Source organism: Camelus dromedarius, chromosome 14 (assembly GCF_036321535.1).
Source record: "Camelus dromedarius isolate mCamDro1 chromosome 14, mCamDro1.pat, whole genome shotgun sequence".
Classification (NCBI taxonomy): Eukaryota; Metazoa; Chordata; class Mammalia; order Artiodactyla; family Camelidae; genus Camelus; species Camelus dromedarius.
The window spans coordinates 59,703,853-59,731,097 of record NC_087449.1 but is presented as its reverse complement, the minus strand read 5'-3'; the positions used below and the strand labels follow the sequence as shown (position 1 = coordinate 59,731,097).

The 27,245-nt window shown below is 51.7% G+C and overlaps 1 protein-coding gene across 1 annotated transcript in view; it reads left to right on the top strand.

Annotated features, from left to right (window-relative positions):
* PADI3 (peptidyl arginine deiminase 3) overlaps nucleotides 1–26,945 on the top strand; it is a 29,565-nt gene extending 2,620 nt beyond the window's left edge. The window contains exons 2-16 of the mRNA XM_011000909.3: nucleotides 5,289–5,469; nucleotides 7,828–7,900; nucleotides 10,769–10,830; nucleotides 11,807–11,924; nucleotides 12,934–13,059; nucleotides 14,694–14,872; nucleotides 15,210–15,313; nucleotides 15,405–15,516; nucleotides 16,819–16,926; nucleotides 18,083–18,234; nucleotides 19,456–19,600; nucleotides 19,696–19,798; nucleotides 21,677–21,756; nucleotides 23,844–23,969; nucleotides 25,689–26,945. Coding sequence (XP_010999211.3) covers nucleotides 5,289–5,469; nucleotides 7,828–7,900; nucleotides 10,769–10,830; nucleotides 11,807–11,924; nucleotides 12,934–13,059; nucleotides 14,694–14,872; nucleotides 15,210–15,313; nucleotides 15,405–15,516; nucleotides 16,819–16,926; nucleotides 18,083–18,234; nucleotides 19,456–19,600; nucleotides 19,696–19,798; nucleotides 21,677–21,756; nucleotides 23,844–23,969; nucleotides 25,689–25,922 — 1,903 coding nt within the window. The 3' untranslated portion in view covers nucleotides 25,923–26,945. The remainder of the gene's footprint in view (nucleotides 1–5,288; nucleotides 5,470–7,827; nucleotides 7,901–10,768; nucleotides 10,831–11,806; nucleotides 11,925–12,933; nucleotides 13,060–14,693; nucleotides 14,873–15,209; nucleotides 15,314–15,404; nucleotides 15,517–16,818; nucleotides 16,927–18,082; nucleotides 18,235–19,455; nucleotides 19,601–19,695; nucleotides 19,799–21,676; nucleotides 21,757–23,843; nucleotides 23,970–25,688) is intronic.
* The last annotated feature ends 300 nt before the right edge of the window (nucleotides 26,946–27,245 follow it).

Genomic DNA, 27,245 nt, shown 5'->3' with positions numbered 1-27,245 from the left:
CCATAGACAGCCTCAAGCATTCCCAAACCTGCCATCCACCAGGTGGCTGGGGAACAACCTCTGAGCCCTCCTGGGAGAAGAAGGAGATAAGAAAAGAGAAATTAGCACAGGCTGAACAGTCAGGGCAGGCTTCCTGGAGGAAGGGCACCAACCAGAGCCTTGAAGGGTGAGCACAGGCAAGACCTTTAAGACTCCTCTCTGTCTGTGGCAGTGAACTAAACTCTGTCCTCCCGCCTTCCGTTGAGTTGGAGATGACCCAGACTTGGTAAGGGGGCTTTGCCTTCCTGAGCGGGGATTCTTAGCGGGGAAGGATACGGAGGAGTAATACACAGGCGTGCTGAGCCAGGCACTGGGTGTGGATGTGCAGCCAGGGTTGAGAACCACTGCCCTGGGTTGGAAGGGCAACCAGCTAACCCCTTGCTCAGCAGAGGTGGTCTAACAGAATGAGGAGGCTCGGGGCACCTGGGGGCCGGGAACCCTGAGTTTTGCTCCTAGTTCTGTCACCCATTGCTCTGTCATCTTGAGCAACTTTCTGCACCATCCTGGGCTTCAGTTTCCCTGTATGTACCCTGAAAATGTTGGCATAGCAGAGTCGTTACGGAACCAAACTTGGGTCTGCTCACCTGCCCACAGTAAAGCCAATCTACTGACCCCAGGTTGTGGTGAAGGAAAGTGCTGTGTTTATTGCAGGCGCCAAGCAAGGAGTCCAGACAGCTAGGGCTCAAAAGACCCCAACTCCCCGAAAGCTGTCAGGGAAGTCTTTAAAGACAGGGTGAGGGAAAGCGGTTGTAGGGGGCGTAATCAGCTCGTGGACATCCTTCTGATTGGTTGGTGGTGAGGTAATTGGGAGTCAATTTCATCAGCCTTCTGGTTCCAGCCCGTCTGGGGTCTAAGTGCTTGCGGGCAGCGTGCAGTTAACTTCTTCCACCTGGTGTGGGTTTCAGGCTCTACAAAACAGCTCTAGAGATATGGCTCAGAATATTATCTACAACCCTTGAGGAGGAGTTAAACGTCCTTGACTTTGTTTAATGACTAAACTACTATTATTTTGTCTTGCTTGGCTGTTTTCCTTTCTTTCTGCATTTTCTCCCTTCTCTGATGCAGTGTACTCTGGAACATGGGGAAGCCTAGGAGACTAAAGTTTTTCTACAGACAGGAGGCAGGCAGAGAACATGGTGGGGGTAAAGGGCATTTGTTCTGGAAAGGCCCCTCAGGGTCCTGCTCGGTTACAGAGTAGGCTTCAAACTCAGTTCATGGAGACCTCTGAGCCTCCTCCCTGATTTGATAAAGCAGCCGCCCTTCTGTCTCCACCAGATTTTGTTTGGTGTAAGAGCTCTGACTTGCCTGTGCGGAGAGCTGGCTTCTGGAAGGCGGATGCATCTTCAACTCTCTTAAGTATTTGGACTTTGGAAAAAGGGTTTGTGTGGCTGCCATTTTCCAGGGGCAGGAAGAACGCAGGATTAAGGAGGGGCAGCGATTGCCTGAACCTGGTTCTATCAGTGAGGCTGGCCGACTCGGGAATCTGGGATCCTCACTGCGCAGGGAGGGGCAGCTGGTACTCCCACCCAGAGCCTAAGCTGCCTGGGTCTTGGTCTCCTCTGCTCCCGCGGGCCAGCATGTTGGGGACCCTAATGCTCATCTTTTCATCCTTTCTGTTTTCAGCATAAAGACCTTTCCCATCAGTTTCCCAGGCCTGAAATGTCTGGCTTTATTTTCCCAGAGGCTGAGGCTCTGAGCCCATGAAGGGAGAAGATGGGTTTGTGTTTGGGAAGGGAGTTGGGACACAGCTGGCTGTGAGTCCTGGCTCTGTCACTTACCAGCTCTGTGACTTTGAGCAAGTCACCTGGCATCTCTGAACCTTGGTTTTCTTATCTGTAAAGTGGGGAAAATAGTACCAACATCATAAGGCTAGGGGAGCTGTCTTCATCACCATTGTCACTATCGTCATCCTCACCATTGAAAGGGTGACATGAATCTAAAGGGACACCTGACCTGCCTTGATTCCCAGGAGCACGTGGGCTCACAGGGAGTCACGCCCACACTCCCAGGGGTAGGGGTCAGGGTCCAGCATTTCTGAGACATAGTCCATCCTTAGCCATAGTCCTCAGACTTCACTGGGCATCAGTATGGTTTAAAATGCAGGTCTTAGAGCTTTGCCCACAGCGCTTATGTTTCTGGAATCTGCATTTCAACAGGTAGGTCTGAGGTTGACCACTGTGAGGTTTGCCCAAGCTTTTCTAGATTTTAGCACTGCACCCCAGGAAACACCTCTGTCCCTGACAAACCAGAACTGTCGGTCATCCCACCATATTTTCCCCACATACACCAGCTCCTAGACTGGCTGTGCCACTGAATCAGTTGGGCGCTCAGGCTGGCTGGGAGGGCGTAGTGCTTGGGAGGCTCTTGGACTGTCCTACATGTGGACAGCCTCAGCTGCAGAGAGCCCGAGGCTCTCAACTACATGAGCCCCTAGGGCTGGGCTGGGGTGTGCCTAGAACAGCACTCTGGCAGCTTGGGGTGGCCTGGCTGGAAGAAGAACTTAATCCAGGTGAGACTCTGGCCGCTTCCCCTGTCCTCCAGGAAATGGGGGATCTGGAGCCTTCCATACCTGATGCAGGCTTTCCTAGCAGCCACCCCTTTGATTTTCCCAGGATACAGCCACATGATGGGGCATGATCACTGGACTGGGAGTCTAGGATGTGGCCTTTTAGTCTAGTCCCTTCTCTTCTGGGCCTCAGTTTCCCCAGCAGTGAAACAAGGGCATGAGCTGAAGTGCTTCCAACTTTCATCCCAACTGTTCACACACACCCACTTCTTTCACCTTCCATCACCCCACGCTATAGATGTAGACCCTGAGGCAGAGGGAGGCCAAATCACTCCCTTAAGGTCACACAGCTAGTGAGCAATAGGGCTGGGATTTGAACCAGACTGCCCAGCCCCAGAGTCCACAGGCTTAACCATCTTGCCGTGGCTCCATTGTGTTACTGCTCACATCAAGAACCATCGCTGGCTCCCTATTACATAGGGGAGAAATGAAAATGAGCTCTTTGCAGCCTGAGTTTACACTTCACCTCCTACGGCTCTGGAGTGGAAGCCCATCCCCCTCATCCTTGGCTCAGCTGCTTTCCTCTGGGAAGTCTTCTCCAGACACAACCCACCCTCTCAACCTGCTTCCATCTATCCATTTCCTGCGCCCTAATTTACCTTAATAAACCCTTCCCCTGTCCCGGGCTGGTCGTTTTCCAAGACTCCCCCGTATATTATTGCACTTGAGCCTCACAATTGCCCGTGAGGTTGGTCGGGCAGGTGTCATTATCCCACTTTATAGCACGAGGTTACTGAGCCCAGGGAGGCCAGGTCATTTACTCAAGGTGACCTGGCTGATGTGTGACCCAGCCCGGTCTAGAACCTGACTCCTGACCCTGGTCGTGGTGCCATCGAGCCCCCGGCTTCTTTGGGAGCCTCCTGGGCAGGGGCGCTTCCATCTTCATCAGGGGTCCCCTGGTATCACACAGGGCTTGTGCCAGTGAGGTGCAGGGGAGCTGGGCTGAAATACCCCAAGCCAGGGGCTGGGGCCTGGGAACTGGGTGGACTTTAACAACATCAAAGAAGGACCAGCGAAGGTGTTCAGCTTGAGCTTGTTGAGGCCTGGGGTCCGCGGAGCAGTTTGGGGTTGAGGGCAGGGTACTGGGGGCCCTTCGTACCCAACTCTATCTCCATCTCCACAAGTCTCTGTCTTCCTGGTTCTCCATATCTCTTCATGTCTCCTTGTCTCTCTCTGTCTCCATGTCCCCATGCCTCTCTATCCAGGGTCTCTGTGTCCCCTGATGGTCTGGCTCACACACCAAGGGCACAGCAGGCCAGGGCCCTGGAAATTATAGCTTTGGTAGTAGGGTTACCAGATAAAATCCAGGATGCCTAGTTAAACCTGAAGTCCAGATAAACAATGAATAATTTTTTGGTGTAAGCATGTCTGAAATATTGCATGGGCTATACCGAAACTAAAACACTTGTTTGCTGTTTATCCGAAATTCATGTCCAACTGCATGTTCTGTATTTTATGAAAGCTGGCGGCCCTGCTTGGGAGGGGACACAGGTGTTCCAGCCCCGCCTACCTGGTGAGGATCTCTGGCAGGGCCAAGCCCTGGAGTGGGAGCCCCCTGGGGGAGTACAGTTTGAGCTTCATTTATTTCTCTTTTTATAAAGAAGCCATGTCGAGAAGTGTCAGAATGTTGCTGGTGGAGGAATGAAGAGGGGGCTTTGAAGGAGGTCTGTTCTCCTCTGGGTGGAGGTGGGAAAGGGAAAAGGCCTGGGAGTGGGGGCTTCATGGTTGACTGTGCCAACTTGAGGAAGCCTTTTGCACATCCTGAGCCTCAGTTTCCCCACGTGTAAATGGGAGTAATAAGCCCCTCCTCTTGGAGCCAAGGATTAGATGAGCTGGTGTTTGGAAAGTCTTTAGCCGAACCTGCCACAATAAGTGTGCAGGGGCCGGGGGCCAGGAGTTATGATGACTGATGGTAGTACTCTTGGGTAAGAATGTGGACTCAGGAGCCAGAAGGCCTGGGTTTGGATCCCTGTCCTGTCACTTATTAGCTCCATGACTTTGCACAAGTTACTTTAACCTCAATTTTCCCATCTGTAAAATGGGAGACAATAACAGTACCTACTTCCTGGGGTTTTTGAGTGGGTTACATGACATAATACACATAAACTCAGATCGGGCTGCACATGGCAAGGGCTCAGCCAGTGTCAGCTGCTCTTCTCCCCCAGCTGGATGTGTGTACTGCTTCCTCCAGGAAGCCTTCTGGCCCCTCTGGTTTACAGTGGCCTCTCCCTACATGGGATCCCACCGATCCCATGGTCCTGAGCCCCATCTGGCTGGAGTGATTGAAGGCTCTAGGGCAGCGGGTGTATTTGCCACAGCGCGGCAGTGCCTGCGTGCACAATGAGCACCCCCTAGACAGTCAGAGGAAGAAGAGACTGACTTCAGACGCCAAGACTAGCTGGAGTTGGAGGACTGCAGTCCGCAGGACAACAATCTTTTTAACTCTACAACTAATGCCTAAAGAACCCACAAGGGAAATTTTAATAAACACAGAACCTTAGAATGTAAGACTGTGTAACGTGTGTGGGGTCCAGGCTTGGCTCCCAGGGGCTTGCTGTGAGGATCTGAGAGGCCAAAGGTAGTCAGGAAAGGCTTCTTGGAGGAAGCAAATGTTTGAGCCAGAACTCAAGCATCTGAACAAGGGCCACCTCCTGGCGCTTCTCACGGCTCCTGTCCTCCCCAGGGCCGTACCCCAGGGCACGGAGATGTTTGAGGTCTATGGGACCCCCGGCGTGGACATCTACATCTCTCCCAGCATGGAGAAGAAGCGGGAGCGTGCAGACACCAGGCGGTGGCACTTTGATTCAGGGTTCAAGATCATCGTAGTCGTGAACTCTCCCAGCAACGACCTCAATGACAGTCATGTGAGTGGGTCCCCTGGTCTGGGGGATGGTGGGGAGGCAGTGATCTAGCTTCATAAGGGCCTGGCGCCATCTCTTTACCCAGAGCGCAGGGTAGCACAGTGGGTCAGCGCCTGGCCCTGGTGCCAGCCAGCTCTGTGACTTTCAAACACCAATTGTGAGTCCACCGGAGAGTCACATCCCCCCTCTGGGCCTCAGTTTCCCCATCTATAAAATGGGGATAGTCATTGCACCTCCCTCCTAGGAGGTGGTGTGGAGCGGGATGTGAGCCAGGCTTTGCTCCTGCTCTTGCTTCTCAAGACCCCTTGTGATGGGGGGAGTTGTGTCAGGTCTTCGGGTTGGGCCTCAGTTTCCCCATCTGCTGGCTGAGGGTTGATACATGAGCTCTCCCTCTCTGAATGAAGGAGAGAAAGCAGAGATGGGGGATGGGTGCCGCTGCCTGGAGAGATACCCCCTCCTCCAGCCGCCTTGTCTTCCCCAACCCACTCTCTTCCTGACCCCGTTCCCTTCTCAGAGGCAGGATGGCTCCCCTTCCTCTTCTCTCTCTGCTCATTCAGCCAGTGAGGGTGAGTTTAACAAGGCCCAGCTGGAGGCCAAGTTCCGGCCCCAGGGCAGGGGGCATTTAAAAAGTGGGAGAAATGGGATGGCCCTTGAGCTTGGCACAGGTGACACCCCTTAAAAGGGTGATGGGAACTAGGCCTTGTTGTGTGGGTAACAGGTCCCCATTCCATGTCAGGAATCATGCTTCGAAAAACTGGCCCTTTAAGGAACACCGACTTTGTGCCCTGACTGCCTCCAGCCCTCACAACAGCCCTGAGAGTCAAGGTCTGTCTGATCCTCATGTCACAGGTGGGGCTACCAAGGTTCAGAGTAACTGTCCAGGGCCACGTCTGATCAGTGGGAAAACTAGAACTCATCACAGACCTGTCTGACCACTGGGGGCATGTTCCCTCCATCACCCCCACATCATTACCATCCATGTTTCTGATTTAGCCTACCCAGGGAGCTCTATGAAGCAGATGGGGGCAGGACTCCATGAACCCATTTTACAGACAAGGAAACTGACACCAAGGAGCGTGATCAGTGAGAGCCAGGACAGAGGCCCCGGGGCAGAGCAAGGGAACCAGCCAGCCTGTAAGAGGCCCCTCCTGGTGCCCCTCATTGAGCCCGAGGCCATGTGGGCACCTCCCCACCCTGAGTTCTTTGACCCCAAGAACCACAGGGATTGAGGAGGGTGGTCAGACTGTCCCCCTACTTCCCTCCCCTCACTTTTGGCCGAGATCCAGTTAATTGTCTGCCTGAGGCAAGCATCATTGCTGGGGCTCAGTAACTGCAGGATTCCGGGGCTCCCAGGACTGAGAGGTGCGTGGCCTCTATAAGCTCCTGAACCTTCTGGCTGAGATGAGGATATCGGAGCCAGAGAGTTGAGGGACCCACATCGGGAGGGAATGTCCACATGGAAGGCCAGGGTTCGAAGGGGCTTTGATGCATCCGCCTGGAATTGCTTTATCATCACCCGCATCTTCAGCCTCACCTCTGACAGTTATTGGGTGCCTGCTGTGGGCCAGGCACTGTGCCAGGCATGCCACATGTTTCCTTCTTTCATCCTCACAGCCTATAATCAGTCCTATGGAACTATTATTATCCCCACTCTATAGCTGAGGAAATTGAGGCCCAGCAAGAACAGTAACTTTTCTCGGGATGTTTTCGCCCGGTGGGTCCTGAATCCCAGCGCAGGCCGTCTGACTCCTGCGCTCTGCACTCACTGCCACACCTGCCCCCTAGTAACAATGACTGGGAGTTCTTGGGCAGTTCCTACGGGATCAGTCTTTTACATGGATTGATTCAGAGCTGCACGACCATCCTCGGAGGTGGAGACCTGCGTGGTCCCCATTTTGCAGATTAGGAAACTGAGGCAGCTCAGAAAGGAGAAGGGCCTTGGCCAAGGTCATAGAACCCAGATTTGCCAGGCTCAGTCGAGGCTTATCTGAATCCCACTGTGAAGAGAGAATCGCTAAATCCTGCCCAGTCCAAAGTCCTCATTTTATGACTGGTGAAACTGAGACCCAAAGGGGAGTAGAGGCTCGCTCAAACCCCGCAGTAGTCCTGGGCGGCACTGCAATGCGGGTCTCCATGGAGTCCCTCACATATAGTTCCTATTTTACAGGTGGGCCAATTGAGGCATGGAAAAATAAATGGCACAGAGGAGGCTAAAGGAGGAGCCGGGCTAGTAAACTCAACTTGAGTGCACAGAGTTTCTTGAGACCTCCTCCTCTCCCTGCCAGATTCCCCCGAGACCTGTGTTTTGGGGGTAGAGCTCTTGGCTTCAGCCAGCTTGACCCTGGACCCATCTCTCTACAGGTTCAGATTTCCTACCATTCCAGCCATGAGCCCCTGCCCCTGGCCTACGCGGTGCTCTACCTCACCTGTGTTGGTAAGCTGGGGGCCTCAACCAAGGGACGTGTGAAATCGGTTAAATATAGTGTTAAATATAGAGCAAGGGGTCACATAGAGAACCAGGACAGAGACCCAGGCTCATGTGATTGTCCGGTGACACTCAATGAACTTGGAGCCCTGCCTCAGACCATACTCAAAAATGAATTTCTCTAGTGGTTCCCAGTGGGGAGAGGGAAGGGGGAGAGGCAGTATAGAGGTAGGGGATTAAGAGGTGCAAACTATTAGTTATAAAATAAGCTACAAGGATACATAGCCAATATTTTATAATAACTGTAAAAGGAGTATAACCTTTAAAAATTGTGAATCTCTATATTATATACCTATATTATATATATAATCTTGTACATCAACATACTTCAATTCTGAAAATTTTTTAAAGTAAATAAATTTCAGGTGGGTTAAAAAATCTCAAAATGAAATTCAAAATTTTAAAGCTTTTGTAAGAGAATATCATTTCAACTTCAGCGTAGTCCAGTGTTTTAACAAGGCAAAACAAAAGCACAGGCCATGAGGGGAAGGATTGCTAAATTAAAATTTAAAAAATGTTTTAAATAAAAAATTTCTGTACAAGTACAAAGTCAAACTATGGTTGGGAGAAGAAATTTGCAATGCGAATGGCTGATGGGTGTATGTAGATGATGGAGAACTCCAATCAATAAGAAAGGAAAACAAAACAATTAATAGAAATAGGCAAAAAATATGAACTAGCAATTCACAGTTGAGAAAGCCCCAAGGATCAGAACCCAAGTGAAAAGAAACTTATTAGTTAATTAATTAAAACTTTTTAGAAAGGAAGATAGTGTCGCCAAGGATATGGATGCGGGAGCTCCTTGCACTGGGGATGGGGGTTTGCATTGGTACAAATACTTGGAGAACACTTAGCAAGAAAGTTGAAAATGATTCATCTGCAGGTAGCATTTTTACATTTTTTTAAATCTTATTTTTTATTGAATGTATAGTTGATTTACAATGTTAGTTTCAGGTGTACAGCAAAGCGATTCAGTTATACATATACATACACATACATATATATTTTTTCTCTTCAGATTCTTTTCCATTGTATGTCACTACAAGAAACTGAATATATGGGGGAGGGTATAGTTCAACTGGTAGAGTGCTTGTTCAGCATGCACAGGGTCCTGGGTTCAATCCCTAGTACCTCCATTAAAATTAGATAATAATAAAAAGAGATTGAGTATTGTTCCCTGTGCTACACAGTAGGGCCTTGTTGTTTATCTATAGAGTCATGTGTATCTGTTAATCCCAAACTCCTAATTTATCCCTGCCTCCTCTTTCCTCTTTGGTAACCCTAGTTTGTTTTCTGCGTGCAGGAGGCATTTTGAGAAGCAGATCCGGTGAGTTATAGGGAACATACATTTAAAGTTCTGATAGCTATTGCCAAATGGCTGTTCACAAAAGACCACACCACTTTACACACCCACCAACAGCACATGAGAATGCCTTGCCCACACTGTACATTGTCAACCCTTTCCATTTTTGACAATTTGAGAGGTTGGTATCTCACTGTTGCTTTAATTTGCCTTTCATTAGGATTGAGGTTGGGTACCTCTCTGCACCACCCCACCCCAGAACACATACACACCCTTGTTCGTTGGAAAATACACATACAGAAAAAACAAATTTCTTCTGTAGAGCGCAGGGAACTTTATTCAGTATCTTGTAGTAACCTATAATGAAAAAGAATATGAAAATGAATGTATGTAAGTATATGCATGACTGAAACATGATGCTGTACACCAGAAATTGACATATTGTAACTGACTATAACTTCAATTAAAATTTTTTAATTAAAAAAAAGAAAATACACATACAGAAAGGTGCACAAAGCTTTATGTGTGTGAGTGTGTGTGTGTGTGTGTGTGTATGCATACACACAGTAATGAATAGTTACAAAGCAAACACTCGGGCAACCATCACTCAGGCCAAGAAATAGAATGTGGAATGTGACCAGCGCCCCAGAGTACACCCTGCCTCCAAGCTCCTCTCTGATCATAACTCCCTCCTTCCCCCAGAGGTAACCACTATCTTGTGATAAGTATTTCATGCTTTTCTTTATGGTTTGATCATCTAAGTATGCACACCCAAATAATATATTTTTGCCTGTATTTGAATTTTCTATGGATGGAATCATATTCTACACGTCCTTTGGGGCTGGGCTTCTTTTGCCCCACGTTATGTTTGTAAGATTCACACCCTGTTGCGTGGTGGCTGGGTATCACTCATTTCACACGATTAAAAATCATTTCAAATTCTCTATTTCTCTACTAGGGGCTGGGGGTCTTCTCTCTCCCTCTCCTCCTTGAATGCTTCATTGGTATCGTAAAATCTCTAGGGTTTTAGAAAGGTTTCTAGGGAGAACGGTTAAGAAGGTGGGAAGGGGGCTGGGAAATTGTGAAGAAGCTGAGCCCAGATTCACATTCACGACTCTTAGACCCCAAAGTCCAGGCTCACTGCCCCATCCCAAGGAGATGAGTCAGCTTCATACAGACCAAGAGTATCCAGCGTGACCTGGGCTCAGTACAGGGCGTGCCCCAGACAGTGATGGCCACAGGGATGCAGAAGAGGGAGAGTTCAGGGAAGGCTTCCTGGAGTGGGCAGCATTTGACCTTTCTCTGACCCTGCTTCCTCCTCAAGGCCTCTTTCCCTAGCCCAGGGAGGGAGGTTCCAGATGCTCCTCACCTTTGGGCAGTGTCTTCTTGGAAATGACTTCTATTTGCTTGGCCCCAGGCGGGTCCTGAGACTGAGACTAAAAGCTGGAGGCCATGGGCCTGTGCTGGGCTCCTGGGAATCCTGTCATGACTTATCCTCTGCCCTCCCCTTACAGATATCACCCTGGATTGCGACCTGAACTGTGAAGGCAGGCAGGACAGGAGCTTTGTGGACAAGGTAGGGTATCTCTGCCTGGGACCCGAAAGGGGCGTGGAGTTTGGAGATGCTCTAGGCTGGGTTAAGAGGGTTGAGGCCACTCACGTGTCCCCCTGCCTCCCAGCTGATGCCGAGGTCAGGGAGCCAAAGAGGAACCAGGCATAGCTGGGGGGGTCTTTCACTGAGAGAAAAATCATCACCAAGAGTTTTCAAGCACACAGGTGCCTAGCCCCAGGCTAGGCCTTCCTTTGCAGGGAAAAATCCTTCTGGGTTTTCAACCTAGATTGGGAGTTGGCAAACATTTTCTGTAAGAGCAGGATAGTAAACGTTTCAGGCTTTGACAGCCGTACTGTCTCTGTTGCAATGACTTGATTCTGCCATTTAGGATGAAAGAGCTGTATTCAACACAGAAACAGAGGGACGTGACAGCGTTCCAATAAAACTTTATTTAGAAAAACACGCAGTGGGTGGGCCAAGTTTGGCCCACCGGCAGTAGTATGCCGACCCCCTCAACTAGGTGAAAAGGGAAATCTACCAAGTATGAAACTAAGAACTTTGGGCTGAATTGTGGTGGCATTTAATGCATTGGGAGTTCAGAGGAGAAGGGTCAAGATGGGTTTTGTGAGCGAGGAAGACTTTGAAGTCCACCTGAGCTGGGCTGCAAAGCGATGCCAGAGGGAGGGCATTCCAGGTGCAGAAACAGCAGGGGCCAAGGCCCGGAGGGAGGAATGGATCTAGTAATCAGGAAGTTGCCTATGGAGAAAGGATATTGGCTGGAGGCATAACACAGACAGCCATGAGAGGCAGATGTGTAGCTGGGCTTGACGGTGCGGGCAGTAGGGAGCCATTTCCATTTCTTGAGCAGGAGTGGACCTATCCTCAGAGGGTGGGGTGAAGATAAAGAGATGGGGTTCAGAGGCTGGCCACGGGGACACTGGGGAGGGAGGCGCTGGTCTGGTCTGAGCCCCCATCATCAGATCTGCTTTGTCGTTGGCAGCGGCAGTGGGTCTGGGGGCCTGGTGGGTACGGAGCCATCCTGCTGGTGAACTGTGACAGGGACAATCTGAACTGTGATAACCAGGACAACTGTGACCAGCGTGTGCACTGCCTGCAAGGTGAGGGGGTGACGGGGCAGCTCGTGGTCCTGGATTTCCAGGGTCACTGCTCAGCTATCCTGCAGGGATTCTGACCCACATGGGCAGCTCTTGAAGGCAGAGCTTGGGGCCATAGTTTCAGCTCCTAATACACCATGATACTCCTTCAAACCTGCCTCAGGCTGGCATCTGGCCCTCCCCAACACCCCCAGTGCCAGTGGGCACCCACACACTGAGGCAGAGCTCTGGAAATGAGCTGACTCACCGTTCTCTCCCTCTAGGGCAGTGGAGAATGCTAACATTACTTAAGCACTTACCGTGAGCCAGACCCTTTCCCAGAATTCTCTAACCATCCAAGCCGGAGGGCAGCATCTCCACAATTCAGAGATGAAGTTGTTGAGGCTCAGAGGTCAGGAGACCCCTGAAGTCACTCAGCCGGTCTGTGGCAGATCCAAGGTTTCCTATTCCAACCCAATTCTGGCTTCCTCCCCAGGCCTCACAGGCCTGGATGTCAGGGAAGTCCATCCCAAAAGATGTGGGCCAGGGAGGTGCTTCACAGCCAAGATGCCTGCAGCTACCCTGAAAACGGGCATGATTGTCCCTGGTTTCAGAGACAGGAAGGCTGAAGCCCAGGGAGGGAGGGTCTGGCCACGGGCAGCAGCGAGTGATGCTGGGACTGAGGCTTCGCTCCTCACCTGCTTGCCGCCCAGGTGGCCTTCTTACCCTAAATGCATCTCCCGAACACCTGTCGTGTGCCAGGCACTGGGCTGGCCACTCTCCACTTCCTGTTCCTCTGAGCAGATGAGGGAACAGAGGCACAGAGTGGGACGTAGCTCACCACGTCACACACTTATGGACATCTTCGTGGTTTGCTCTTGTTGGTTCTCAGTGTTTCCACAGGGTGGGCAGAGCTGGGGCTCAGAGACCCAGGTCCTGGCACCCTGTGCCCTGGGGAGGGCGGCAGGCAGGAGTTGGAGGTGCTGGGGTGTCAGAGGCCCCCTGAGCTCCCGCCCTCTGCCCGGCTCCACAGACCTGGAAGACATGTCCGTCATGGTCCTGCGGACCCAAGGCCCCGCTGCCCTCTTCGATGACCACAAACTCATCCTCCACACCTCCAGCCGTGATGCCAAGCGAGCACGGGTCTTCCACGCCTGTGGTGAGTCCTTGCGCATCCTGCCCCGCCAGAGGGGCCTTAGTCCCCCCCCCCCGCCCGGGGCTGGAGGGCTGACTGCTCTTCCCGAGCTGCCTTGGTCGGGGGGTCAGAGAAAGCGCAGTCAGACGTGGGGGCTCTGGAGCCGGTCAGCTAGCATCCCCTGCACAGCCATGCCCAAGGTTGTTTTACTGGATTAATACATTTTTAAAACATGTTCTAAGCACATTTAGAAATTTTTATTATCAAAACTTTTAAACATACACCAAAGTAGAGAACAGTGTAATGAAAGCCCACCATGCCAACCACTTGGAGTCAACAGTTGTCACTATTTTGTCTTTCCTGCTTCATCAACCCTTTTCTATTTACTGAAGGGCTTTAAAGGCAGTCCCGGCAGGGGAGGGTACAGCTCAGTGGCAGAGCGTGTGCTTAGCGTGCATGAGGTCCTGGGTTCCGTCCCCGTACCTCCATTAAAAATAAATAAACAAGACTGGTGTTATTTCTTTCTCAAATATTTGGAAAGATTAACTGACAAAGCTAAAAGAAAATTTTTATAAATAAACAAACATAATTACCTCCTCCCCCAAAATAAAAATAAATGGAACGATAAGAAAAATTAAAAAAAGGAAAAAACCCTGAAATGTTTTATAAATAAGTAAAGAAAGGCAGCCCCAGACACCATGGCTATTTGCCTTGGTGATAATTCAATTTGCATCTCCCCCCTAAAAAACCCCAAACTATTGTTTTACATAGTCCCAATGCCATTATCACAAGTACAAGCAAGGATATTAAATACCCCTTAAAATACGAATGTATATGATGTATAATGCATATCATATATGTATGATATGCTCCTTTTAAAATATAGAAGTATGTAAAGTAAAAAAATGAAAGTTCTCTATCCATACCCCGAATCTTGACTCTTAAAATGTGTTCACTGTTAACAATTTGGTTCTTCCTGACTGTTTTCCTATATGCACTAAATGTGCATGGTGTGTGTTTGTGTGTATGGACATATTCTGCTTTCCAAATGGTTTCTTTCATTGAGTTGTATCTCCTACACATCTCTCTGTGTATTTATTTAGCTCTGCTTCAGTCTCCACCACGGCTGCATGGAATTCCACACCACGGAGGGGCTGTAACTGACCTGGTACCCTGAACGCATAGTTTTTGCTGTGTTTTGATTTTACAACCATATAGGTGCCTGGAGGGCAGGGACCTTGCTCACGGCTATGTCCTGAGTCCAGAACCATGCCTCATAGGTGCCCAGTAGGTGCTCAGTAAATATTTGTTCAACAAGTGAATAAGTAACAGTGAACATCCTTGTACACTTATTTTGTAGGAAAGATACCTAGACTTGGAATTGCTGGTTAGGGGTAAAATTACTTCGTTAATAGCCACCAAGTTGCCCTCCAAAAGATCTGAACACCTATCTTAGAAAGGAATGCCCTCCCTTCCCTGCCCCAGCCCTGCTCATGCTGTGTCTCAAGCATCTTTCTCTCATTTGCCAGTGGGAGGCAGGAGGCAGGTGTTGTTGTCTGGCTTATATTTTTTGAGAGAGCTTGAACAGACCTTTCTGCATCCCTCATGCACCCCAGGCCTGCTAGGGAGCTACAGCCACCCCTTCTGTCCCCTCCCAGGTCCCGAGGACTCATGCGAGGCCTACAGGCACGTGCTGGGCCAGGACAAGCTGTCGTATGAGGTGCCCCGCTTCCACGGGGACGAGGAGCGTTTCTTCGTGGAGGGGCTCTCCTTCCCCGATGCTGGCTTTTCGGGGCTCATCTCCTTCCACGTCACCCTGCTGGACTACTCCAATGAGGTAGGGGTGGCCAGGACAGAGAGGGTGAAAAGGTGCCCCCATTCCTGGGATAGATGGGAACTGCTGGCTTGGAAGATCCCAGGCTTCCCGGCCACCTGGCTGGTGCCTGTCTAGAAACTAAGGAGCAAGGCGGGTGGGTACAGCTCAGGGGTAGAGTGCATGCTTAGCATCAGGAGGTCCTGGGTTCAATCCCCAGCACCTCCATTAACTAAAAAAAGAAAGAAAGGAAGGGAAGAAACTAAGGAGCAAGCAGCTTGGGCAAGACCTCGGTGGCTGTTGAATCACCCAGGCTCTGCACCCTGAGGCCACTGCCCTTTCCCCCTGTCTCCCCCTGCAGGACTTCTATCAGTCCCCGATCTTCACTGACACCGTGGTGTTTCGCGTGGCACCCTGGATCATGACGCCCAGCACCCTGCCACCCCTGGAGGTGTACGTGTGCCAGTGAGTCTGGGGGTGCTGGGTGTCCTTCTGACCCTGGTGGCCCCTCTGGCCTGGCTCTGTCCTGAGCCACTCTCCCCTGGCTTGTCTGCAGGGTGAAGAACAACACGGGTTTTGTGGATTCGGTGGCGGAGCTGGCCAGGAGGGCTGGCTGCAAGCTGACCATCTGCCCACAGGCTGAGAACCGCAATGACCGCTGGATCCAGGTACTGCAGCCGCTGGGCGGCACCTCATGGGACGCTCTCCTGGATGAAGAGGCTGGCCTATCCCAACGCGGGTGCTGCTGGGAATATCCAGGAGGACCAGGGCTGGGATCACCCTCCCCAGGGCCCTGCTCTTTCCGATTCTAGACTAGAGCTCTTTCCCTCTCTCTACGACTATATGGAGAGCCAGGCACACTGTTGACATTGGACTCAGCATCCATTCATGCATAGGATCTGGGCGAGGCACTGGGCGGGACCTGAAGGGGATGGCAGAGGTGGGGTGTGGGGTACATGCTTCCTGCCCTCAACAGCCTGAACCAGTGATTCTCAAAGGAAGGTGATTTTTGTCCCCCCAGGGGACATTTGGCCATATCTGGAAACGTCTTTGGTTGCTACACTGAGGGTGGTGATGCTACGGGCTTCTAGTGGGAAGAGGCCAGGGGCACTACTAAACAGCCTACAATGCACAGGACAGCCCCCACGACGCAGAATTATCTGGCCCCAAATGTTAGTCATGCTGAGGCTGAGAAGCCTTGACGTAGTGAATGGGTGTGACAAAAGCCCCCACTCCAACCATCTAAGAGGTAGCAGGGTTCCAGCAAAGTGCCAGCAAGGTCTCGAGGAGGGTGGCATCACCTCTCTCTGGAGGAATCAGGGAAGACTGCCTGGAGGGGACATCTGAGCTGGACCAGATTTGGCGAATGGATAATGATTTGTGTCATTTATTGAGCACTTGCTACAGGCCATGTGTAGCATCATTTCATCTTCCTGACAACACCTGTCAACACCCCCGTACAGAAGGAGCTGTCAGAGGGGACAAATGTCTAGGGCCACAGAACTGGTAAGGGCTGTGCTGGAACTCAATGAATGGTGGTTCTGGTAGAGTGCCAGTGTGTGCAAAGGCCCAGAGGTGGGAGGCAGGCGAAAGGACGTGTTCTCTTTGGCCAGGGCCAAGTTTCTGTGAAGGGCAAGAGTTGACGTGGGAGACCTCGAATGCCAAGCTAAGAAGCTTTTATTTCGGCTTGGGGTTCATCCAACGAGGTGATTCAGTGCAGGATTCTGGAGCCAGAGTGGCTGGTTTTAGATCCTGACTATGCCGCTGGTTAGCTGTGTGCCCTTGGACAAATAATTAGACCTCTCTATTCTTCACTGTCCTTATCCGTAATACGGGGTAATCATGGTGCTTCCACGTGGGTGTGTCATGAAGACTAATGGAATTAATATTTGTAAAGAGCAGGACCAGGCACAAAATAGTGAGCTTCTTGTTGGATACCAACTTCAGCCGTGTGTCCCTCATGTTTGCAGGACGAGATGGAGATGGGCTACATTCAGGCACCGCACAAGACCTTCCCTGTGGTCTTTGACTCCCCCAGGAATGGGGAACTACAGGACTTCCCTTACAAAAGAATCCTGGTGAGTGGTCCCGGCCACAGCCTAGCCCTGAGGGCTGAGGGACATTACCCTGAAGGCCAGATTGGGAACTGTGTTCTTTAGGGACAGGAGTAGAGTTGCCAGGTAAAATACAGGAGATGCTCAGTTCAATTTGAATTTCAGCTAAGCAATGAGTAACTTTTTAGGATAAGTATATCTCATACATTGTATGGGATATACTTATACTAAAAATATATTTGTTATTTATCTGAAATTGAAATTGAACTGGACATCTCCTGTCTCTTTGTTTACTAAATCTGGCAGCCTTAGCCAGGGGGAGGCGGGACAGTACAGCTGTTAAAAACATAGGCTTTGGAGTCAGAACAACGTGGCTCTGTCACTCACATGCTGTGTGATCTTGCAAGAGTGATTTCCCCTCTCTGAGCCTCAGTTTCCTCATCAGTAATAACGATATGTTAGCCTGGCCTCCCAGGTGCTTGTGAGGCTTCTCCATGCCCAAACAGAGGGAGCATATAGCGCAGTTAGCTGGTGTTATTATTGGTAATAAAATAAAGAGTGTGTTTTAACAGACCCCCCACCTTGAGGAAAGAGGGGAGATTCCCTTGATGCCATAGAGATTGGAAGGTCTCTCCAAGCCCTCAGTGGGTCCCAAAGTGAGAGGCGCTCTCCTCCAGCTCTCAGTATTGTCTACATTCCTTCTAAGAGGTGGTCCTGGGGAGTTCTCCCTCTTTCCAGAGTTGAAAAACTGATGTTCCTAGGGCCATCACCAGTCTCTTGGTCCCCAAGAACAGGCCACTCTAGAGCAGCCAGATACCTGCCCTAGAGCTGGACTTGGCAGGAAGACTGTGCAGAGGGTAAGGGGGTGGCTGTGGCCTTAGGCTCCAGGTCTAATGGGGAGTGTAGGAGCAACCTCTGCTATTTCCCAGTGACCATGGAGAATCACGTACGGCAGCAGGGCTAGAGGGCTGTGTGTTTCCCAACTTTGGCAGGCATGCATCTCTGAGCATGTGTGAAATATCAACAGGTTGGAGCCCCATCTTTGACTCAGTATTTCCATCTGAAGAATGGGTGGCTACTCCCACCCTGTCTTTAAGGTGCTTAGAGCCCAGCAAGTTGGTTCAAGCTCTTCCTGGTGAGCCCTCTCCACCCCCCAGCTTGACTCAGTTTCCCCTAACAGGGTCCAGATTTCGGCTACGTGACTCGGGAGCCACGAGACAACTCTGTGAGTCGCCTGGACTCCTTTGGGAACCTGGAGGTCAGCCCCCCAGTGGTGGCCAATGGGAAGGAGTACCCCCTGGGGAGGATCCTCATTGGGGGCAACCTGCCTGGGTGAGAGAGGAGCACGGAGAGGTGTTCTTGGGGTGGAGGCTGAGGGGGAGCGGGGGCTGATGGTGGCTGGAGGAGGGGCCATTCTACTGCAGGAAGAGAACCAGAAAAAAGGTAGTCCTGGATGTGGTGGTGGTGGTGGGAGCAGTGGGATGTTCTTCAGACACTGTCCACACTTACCTCGGGGAGTTTGAGAAGACCAGACCCAGACATCGTTCAGTCCAACACTTTCATTTCACAAGTGGGCCCAGAGAAGGTGAGTGACCTGATAAAGTTCACACAGGATGCAAAGTTACGACTAGACTTAGGTCTTCTGATTCAGAAAATAAATAGATGTTGCTATTGATTAATAGTTACAGAAGGAAAAACTTTAAGTCTCAACAGTCCTGGAATAAATTGCATTTAAATCAATGCTTGTTCATACTATGATGTAAATGACTAATGTCAGCTCTTTTCCTGAGAGCAGAAGGGAAATAGAGGACACAAAAAGTGAAATGGCAGTAGCACAGAGAGCGTAACATGATGTCTCTTGTTCAAGATGTGACACAGGGGTACTGCTGGAGAAGAAAAGGGGTTATAGTTAATGATTATTTATAGACCAGGACATAGAGTCAACCAAATTCAGCAAAGCAGTTAGAACAGACTTGTGATCAAATAACAGATGAATCAAGAAGCTTCAGAGGGGACAAACTGCCCACAGACAAATGATCTCACAGAAAGGGGAAGTTTGGGTCATGCCATTAGATACTTTTTCAGAAGGCAAAAGAAGAATGGGGTTTAAATTCATGAACATCAAATGCCAGGGCTGTGAGACAAGATCACCCTCTCTCCCCACTGAGGTGCAGGAAGGTGAAGCTGCAGCAAGAGAGATGTAAGTTAAACTCAAGGAAGAACTGCCCAGCCATTGATTGAATATGGGGGTGAAATAAGTCTCTTGGAGAGTGTGAGGATGGGGTCTCAGGGTAGTTCTGAGGATGTGCCTGGATGGTGAGACCTGGGTGCATCATTGACCTGGTGTGATTGACCTGTCCTGTGTCTGCCTCATCGAGAACTCACCTTGAGTGTAATTTTAAAATATATATTTTTTATTGTCTTTTTTGATTACAAAAGCGATGCATTTTTTGGGCAGATATTGCAGAAATCTTGGACTCTTGTCATTCCATTTCTGCATAGTTTTATTTTGTTTTGTCTTAAGCAACTTTTTTTTAACCCCTTGGGCCCCAGGTCAAGGGGTCGCAGGGTCACCCAGGTGGTTCGGGACTTCCTCCACGCGCAGAAGGTGCAGCCCCCCGTGGAGCTCTTTGTGGACTGGTTGACTGTGGGCCACGTGGATGAGTTTCTGAGTTTTGTCCCTGCCCCAGATGGGAAGGTAAGGACTTGGGGGACAGCTCTGGGTTGGGGGATGAGCTCCAGGGAGCTGTGCTGAGGCCAGGAAGCTCAGCCAAGTCTGCTTTCTCCACACAGGGCTTCCGGATGCTCCTGGCCAGCCCTAGCGCCTGCTTCAAACTCTTCCAGGAAAAGCAGAAGTGGGGCCACGGCAGGGCCCTCCTGTTCCAAGGGGTTGCTGGTGGGTACCAGTGCTGTGTCCCTCATCCCAGCTTTCCCGCCCCCTTCACCTAGATCAGTGCACATCATGGCTTGAGAAAGGAATGGCACATTTTAAGGCAGGGCTGTCCCCCCAGGTTTGAGATCCCTTGCTCCACCAGCCACAACCATTCCGGACTGGGGCAGAGCTGGCAGGGAGCGCCTTGATGACGGATGGGCTTGGGGTGGGCGTGGACGGAGTGGAGACATGGCCGGCTTCGTGGGCATGTGACCAGCTCAGTCAGACTGGGCCCTTTGCTCAGAAGGTCCCAGCACTTGGGGTTTAATGCTTTGCCCTCGCTGTCTTGGAAATCTTAATAATTTGGGTTCTGTGAGTGAAATCTGATTGATCAATGGAGCATCTATTGGGGCTTGGAGCCTGGGCTCATGAACAGTCCCACCCTGGACCAAAACTACCACTGAAAGAAAAGCTTCCACAGAATTTAGAAGCTCCTAAATATAACTTCCCATGACCCCTTACTCCCCATCCACAATCATCACCCCGGAGCCCAGCTGTAAAGTGGAAGAGATAGAATTTTCCCCAACTCCATTGCTCCCGTAGGGACCGTGAATAGACTCCTTAGAGCCCAGACCAAACCTGAAAAATCCTCAAACCCAAATTTCCTGCACCAGGCTAGGGAAAAGCCATCTTCAACTTTCCTGGAAGCACCTGGTTTACAGTGAACAAGGACCAAAAATAAGCTAAGCAGTTTTTGCAAAGGCCCAGCTGGGAGGAATGGGGAGGGAATTCACACTGTCGGGCCATGCATCCCCGCCTCGCTGCCTGGGAGAGCTGACCCTGGGGACCCAGCGCACCTCAGTCATCACCTACTGCGTGTGCCGGGTCGCAGCTGTGTGGTCCATGCACATTATCCCACTGGATCTCAGGAGAGCCTGTGAGGATTACTGTCTCTCTGCTTCATACCCAAGAATGAAAGGCTCACAGAGGGGAAGTCGCTGGCCCAGAGGCCTCTGCAAGAATGTAGTGGAGCTGGGACTGGACCTCAACTGTCTGACTCCAACTGGGATGAGGGGGAGGCCAAGCCTGCCCGTGATCGGGTGGGTCCAGCAAGCCCTCCGCTTTCCCTTGGTCAAGGTTTCAGCCCTTCATGAGCCCTGGGCTTGGGTTGGAATCACAAACATCCCGTTTCCTAGCTGCAAGATCTGTGCCAAGTCTTCCTACCTCTCTGAGCCTCAGTTTCCTTATCTGCAAAGTGGGGGTAATGATGCATACCTTGTGGGGTTGCTGTGAGGCCTAAATAAGGTGCTGAATGGAAAGGACTGAGCTCAGGGCCTTCACGTGGTAAGAGCTTAATAAATGACAGCTGTGAGGATTGTGAGCCATTGGCATTAACCTCCCCTTCCCTGCCCTGCCTGTCCCCACAGGCACCCTCTCAAGCAGGCAGGAGAGCTGGGCCTGAGGGAGCCCCTTTGCCTTGCAGTCACCTCTTGGAGATCAGGGACAGGGGCCGACGGTGTCCATCAGGGCTGGCACTGATGGGCAGGTGGGTGACCCAGCCCCTGCCCCACCCCACCACTAGCCAGAAGAAGAGCGATCATCATCCAGTGCCCTGGGGGTGTGGGGTGTGGGGTGGGGTGTTTGTACATTTCCCATAACAGGCATCACCACTCCAGTGCACCTGAATGAAGGTCTGAAGTTCACAGCACTGCAGCAACCTGCCCCGGCTGTCCTCACACACCCAGACGTGCGCAGGGGCCAAGCGGAAACGGCAGGGAGCTGCTGACTCAGCAAGACCGGAACCTGTGAACTTGGCCTCTGCCTGCCTGCTTCCCAGAGCTGGTGGCCCTCACTGCTGGTGCTATTCCCGCCCGGCCCTTCATGTCTCTCTCTCCTTTACAGGCAACCAGCAGGTCAACACCATCTCCATCAACCAGGTCCTCGCCAACAGAAACCTCATCAGCTACAACAAGTTTGTGCAGGTACAAGGGCCGTGGGCTTTGAGTGGAGGGCGGGTGTGGCTGGGGCCAGGGATATAAATGGAGGTCTGAGGCTCATGGTTCTTGAAAGCTCGGGCTGGAACAGGCCCAGACAGAGGGCCTCTAAACCCTGACTTTGATCCAAGAGAAATGAGGGCGTAAGCCAGGTGCACGTGAGGAGGACAAGCATTCCAGGCAGAGGGAACAGCACAGACAATGACCCTGGGGGCCTGGAGTATTTAAGGATGAGCCAAGAGGCCGATGCTGGGTGAAGGGAGATGGGGTCACACAAGGCCTTGTAAAGTATCACTGGGACTTTGGTTGTGACTCTGAGTGAGATTGGAGGCCACTGGGAGATTTGAGCAGAGGAGGGACCTGATCTGACTTATGCTCTGAAATGATCTCTCTGTTGCTGTGTTGAGAAAATATCACCTCTCATGGTGGGGCGTGGGGGAAGGTGATAGCAGGTCCAAGCAGGAAACATGCAGCACTTCAAGCTGGAGAACGACAGCAGAGTTTATAAAGGGGGTATTCCCAAAAGCACAGGGGAGATTTGAGGAAATCAGCAAGGGACTGTGCTGTATCCCTAGGTTGGGAAGAGGGGAGCTGTCACCACCGCTAGTCCTGAAGGAATTAGGGGAGGAAGTTGTTCCTGGAATCTGGAGGGGTCACTACAGAAAGAGGCTGAAAGACGAGAGCTGGGACTTCACAGGCAACCCCCAGTGAAGGAAGGGCGTGGCAGTGGGGGGGTGGAGGGGGTGGGGACAAAGACCCCAACTGCACTCTCAGCCCCTCACCTCTGGCCAGTGCCCCCATTGGCTGACCCAACTGGAAGCCAGAAGGTATGGGAGTCCCTGATTCCCAAGGGTCAGCCTCCCAGGGCAAAGAGGAGAGAAGTGGGGACAGTGGGCCCAGAAGAGCAAACTGTATCCAGCACAGGGCCCTACAAGAAGCAAATGCGAAGATGGGGGTTTAAACACACTAGGGTTGCCTTAGGGACAATACCTGCAGGAAGGAAAGAGGAAGGGAGCTGGAGGGGGCTGGGAGAGATGGCCCCGAGGGAAGGACAGGGCCAGAAGCTGGGGTGGATGCATCCTATACTGTCATACAGTCTAAGTCAGGTTTGGCAAAGCTGTGGGGGATGCTGCAAGCCTGTCAACCATCAGAGGGGTCCCGTCTCCCAGAAACAGTCTGCCCTTGTGTCCATGTAGCGCTCAGCCATGGGCAGTTAGCAGCCGGTGGGAGGTGTGGCTTCAGACGCCAACACGGAAAAGATTTTGGAGCTGGAGCTGGGCAGCAAGGGCTCTTGGTCAATTCCACTCTCGCAGTTGAAAGTCTGCGAGGAGCATTGTCACGGCTGTCACGTGAGCAAGAGCAGAAGCAGCAAGGAGGCCAGTTAGGAAGATGCTGCAGGCAGCCAGGTGGGAGGGGATGCCTCTCCTCCAGGTGGAAGCAGTGGATGTGGTGGGAAGAGGTCAGATCAGGGATATATTTCAGAGGCAGAGCCCATGGGACTCGCTGATGACGGATATAGAGTGAGAGGAAAGGAGGCAGCGAGAATGACACCAAGGCTTTTGGCCCGAGCAGCGGCTCCATTTACTGAACTGAAGAACATGGCAGAGGGGCAGGTAGAAATGAAGAATTTGCCTTTGGACCCGTCACATCTGATGTGCCTGCCAGACATCCAAGTAAAGATGCAGAGTGGTGGTTATCCTTACATGTCTGAGCTCAGGAAAGAGGCTGGGCTTTATAAAGCGCTTGGGAGATAGGAATTTGGGAGCTGTCATTATCTGGTGTTTTAAACCATGAGACTGTAGGGGATCCCCTAAGGAGTGAAGGATCTGGAGAAGAGAGGAGACTAAGGAAGGAACACTCTGGAACACTCTCACTTGAGCCCCAGTAGGGGGATAGGGCTGTGAGGGGTGGGACATGGGGCAGGTATATTTTGATGAAGGGGCACAAAGAGGGTTTGTGTGCAGAGTTGGCCCATGGGTACTTGGACATCCTGCCCATCCTTAACCAGACATGATCCTTTGGGTCTCCCTGAACACTGGCAACGTCTCCCCAACTCTGCCCCCCTCCTCCCCCAGAGCTGCATTGACTGGAACCGGGAGGTGCTGAAGAGGGAGCTGGGATTGACTGACTGTGACATCATTGACATCCCCCAGCTCTTCAAGATGGAGAGGAGAAAAGCACTGGCCTTCTTCCCTGACTTGGTGAGGCTCCCACTTGTGACTTAAGGTTTCATTAAATTAGGCTCCAAGCCTCCGCTGCCCAGAGGACAAGACGTTTGGTCGCTGCCACGTTTGGGATTGCAGTGACTGGTTGGGGAGAATCAGAGGTCCCATGGTGCCCAGCAGAAGGACTAGTTGGCTGTCATGGTCACTACACAATGCTCGTTGGCAAAGGTCTTGCTCAGAGGCCATCAGGGAAGGCCCCTTCTCTCCACCCACGGATTCTCTTGATATTTATGGAGTGAACAAAAGATTTCATAAGGCCATGCATGTAAAGCACATAGCATCCACTGGAAACTCAGATGCCCATTCTGCTCCCTTCTTCCCAGCTCACAGCTATTCATCCATCCCTCACATGTTAGGGTACCCTGCGTGAGATACGGAGATGTTTCAAGCAGCTCCCTGCTCCCATGGAGAGTCCAATCAAATCTGGTTGGAGGAAACTCTCTTCACCTCTCTGAGGGCATGTCCCAGCAATCTATTTTGTGTGATAAAGTGATGTGGCAGTTCAGAGATGAGACAAAGCACATTCGGCCTAAGAGGTAGCACTGGAGATCCAAGAGGGCTTCATGGAAGAAGTGGCCTTTGATCGAGCCCTAGAGGCTTTACTTCTGGTGCCCCTGAAACTTGAACTTGCCTCTGGAACACCTGGAACAGTCGGGGCCCACCTCAGAGGTTCTGATCCAGCAGGTTTGAGGTAGGACCTGAGATGCTGCCGCCTTTCTAACAAGAAAGCACCCAGGAGGCGCTGATGCTGCTCTCTGAGGACCGCACTTTGAGTAGCACTGCTGTCAGTTGCCCAGCTCGCCTCTCCACCCCTCCTTCCCTCCCCCTCCATCCCTTCCTCACCTCCATCCCTCAGAGGAACTAGACTTGCCCATCGTCAGAGTCTTGCAGGGAGCCTGTCCACACCACCATTGCTTCATCCCCCCATTTTTCCTTCTCCTTTCTGGCTGACTTCCTGCCCTCTTTGATTTCCCCACTTGCAAAGCCTCTCATCACGCCCTTTCCTTCCTGCATCTCTAAGGAGGGATGTATGTGCCCCCAGGAGCTTGTGCAGTGGTCCAGGTTCTTGGATTGCAGGAGATAGAGGACTACCCAAGCTGGCTTCAGCCAGTGCAGAAGATTTAATATAAAGATACCATGGAAGCTGAGGGCAGGGCTCTGGGGCATCAGGAGGGCCTGAAACCATCTCTTGTCTCTGGATCTGCGTCATTCATCCCCTCCCCCCATTTTGGCTTCCTTTGCTTCTCTGTCCCTGGGGATGAATATTAATACAGCCACACAGAAGCACAGACACAGACCAGGCAGAGATTGACTCCACTGTTCCACCATGTCAACTTCAAATACTGGAGAGAGAGAACCTGATTGGCCCAGCTTGGGTCTGACGGTCACCCTGGTCCTGTCAGCTACAGCCTGGGGGTTTGGGGCTTGTGTAGCACAGACACGGCAGCCCCGACAATCCACCCACAAGGAGGGCAGTCGCCAGAGAAATAAGTTGTCACTGTGAGCTCTGAAGATGCACCCATGGGAATGCACAGCTGTCTAGGGTTCTTACCAACCCAAGTTCCTCTCCCACTGCCTGAAGGGGCGAGTAGCTACTTGCAAGGCTGCCTAAAGGACAAACCCAGGTCCTGCCAGGGATAGTGAAAGTGTTGGGGTGCGAGTGGATGATGAAGTGCTGCTCCCCGTTCTCTGCAGGTGAACATGCTGGTGCTGGGGAAGCACCTGGGCATCCCCAAGCCCTTCGGGCCCATCATCAACGGCCGCTGCTGCCTGGAGGAGAAGGTGCGCTCCCTGCTGGAGCCGCTGGGCCTCCACTGCACCTTCATCGATGACTTCACCTCGTACCACATGCTGCACGGGGAGGTGCACTGCGGCACCAACGTGCGCCGGCAGCCCTTCTCCTTCAAGTGGTGGAACATGGTGCCCTGAGCCCATGCCCCACCCCCATCCTCTCCTCCTGGGGAGGAACATCGGCCTGGGTGATGGAGACTGAGACAGGCTCTTGAACCCCAAGGTTCCAGATGGAACCCCCTCTTGGAAGCCTTTTCCCTAGAAGTGTTCACGCCTCACCTGCAACCCATTCGGTTCTCAGACTTGATTCCCTTTGGCCTCCCAAAAAGAAGGACCTCATTTCTTCTGGCCTCTCATGTCGATCAGCATGACCCATGAGGACTCTTCCAAATACTCCCCCTCCCCACCCCCAAATCCTCCGTTTGGAGCCTAATTCACTTTGTGGTCTAGAAACTTCCATGAATCTCCTCTGCTTTCCTGACCTGTGTGTCCTGATGGAAGAAGAACCCATGGTCCTGCTTTGGTCTGATTGCCTATCACTGTGCAGGGGAACAGCCATAAGGTCGCAGGACAGGAGACACTAGGCCCATAGCCTCACCCACAGGGAAGGAGCAGAGGTCCATTTAGGTCAAGGTGGGACCAGCCTTCCGATTCCCAAGCTCCTGACCAGATGTTGACCTCTGCCCTGCCCAGCATTCTCCAGAGGTTCCACGTAGTAGGTGCTTCTAGGTGTATGTTGAAGCAATGATAGTCCCCCCTTAACCTTAGAAACACCTTGTCATCTGATGTTCAGAAATCTGGCTTGGTTCCAAAACCTCCTGGAATTTCTTGGTGATGAAAGTATCTGGGGAATTCCTGGAGCCTGGGAAAACTGCGTGTGAGGGAGAAAAGTGTCCTTTATAATACATAAGGCGCTTCCGTGGCCTCGGGGCCTCTCTCTGGGGGTGTGGGGGAGCCAGTCCTAGGTTTTCTGTTGACCACTGGTCAAGATTTCCCTATCCTGCTCTGCCTCAGGAGACGGGGGCCCGGCGGGGCAGACCCACCGAGACCGCTCACAACGGGACCACTCTGGGAATGAACTGCTCTGAGCACAGGGGAGTCAGGGGAGGGGTGGGTTGTTTTCTCCAGATGTGTGTGTCAGTTGCATGTGTGTTCTGTATGGGTCCAGCTTTGTCTCCATCACTAACTAATAAACCTACAGAAACACAAATGGTTTGAGTCTAACTGGGGCCCTGCTTTGGTCTTAGAACACGACGCAGGAACAGGGGAGTTTCTTGCAGCTGAAACATTTGCTTGCCTGCCCCCCCCCACCCCCGTGCCAAGAATTTGAGGCTGACAAGCCCTGATTTTGATAAGACTGTGAGGTAGCTCTGTCTTGGTCATGGGAGGAGTTAGGACTGCCATGGACCGTGGCAATAATATGGATGCAAAAATGCAACCCACGGGTAAAATGCAAGGCTG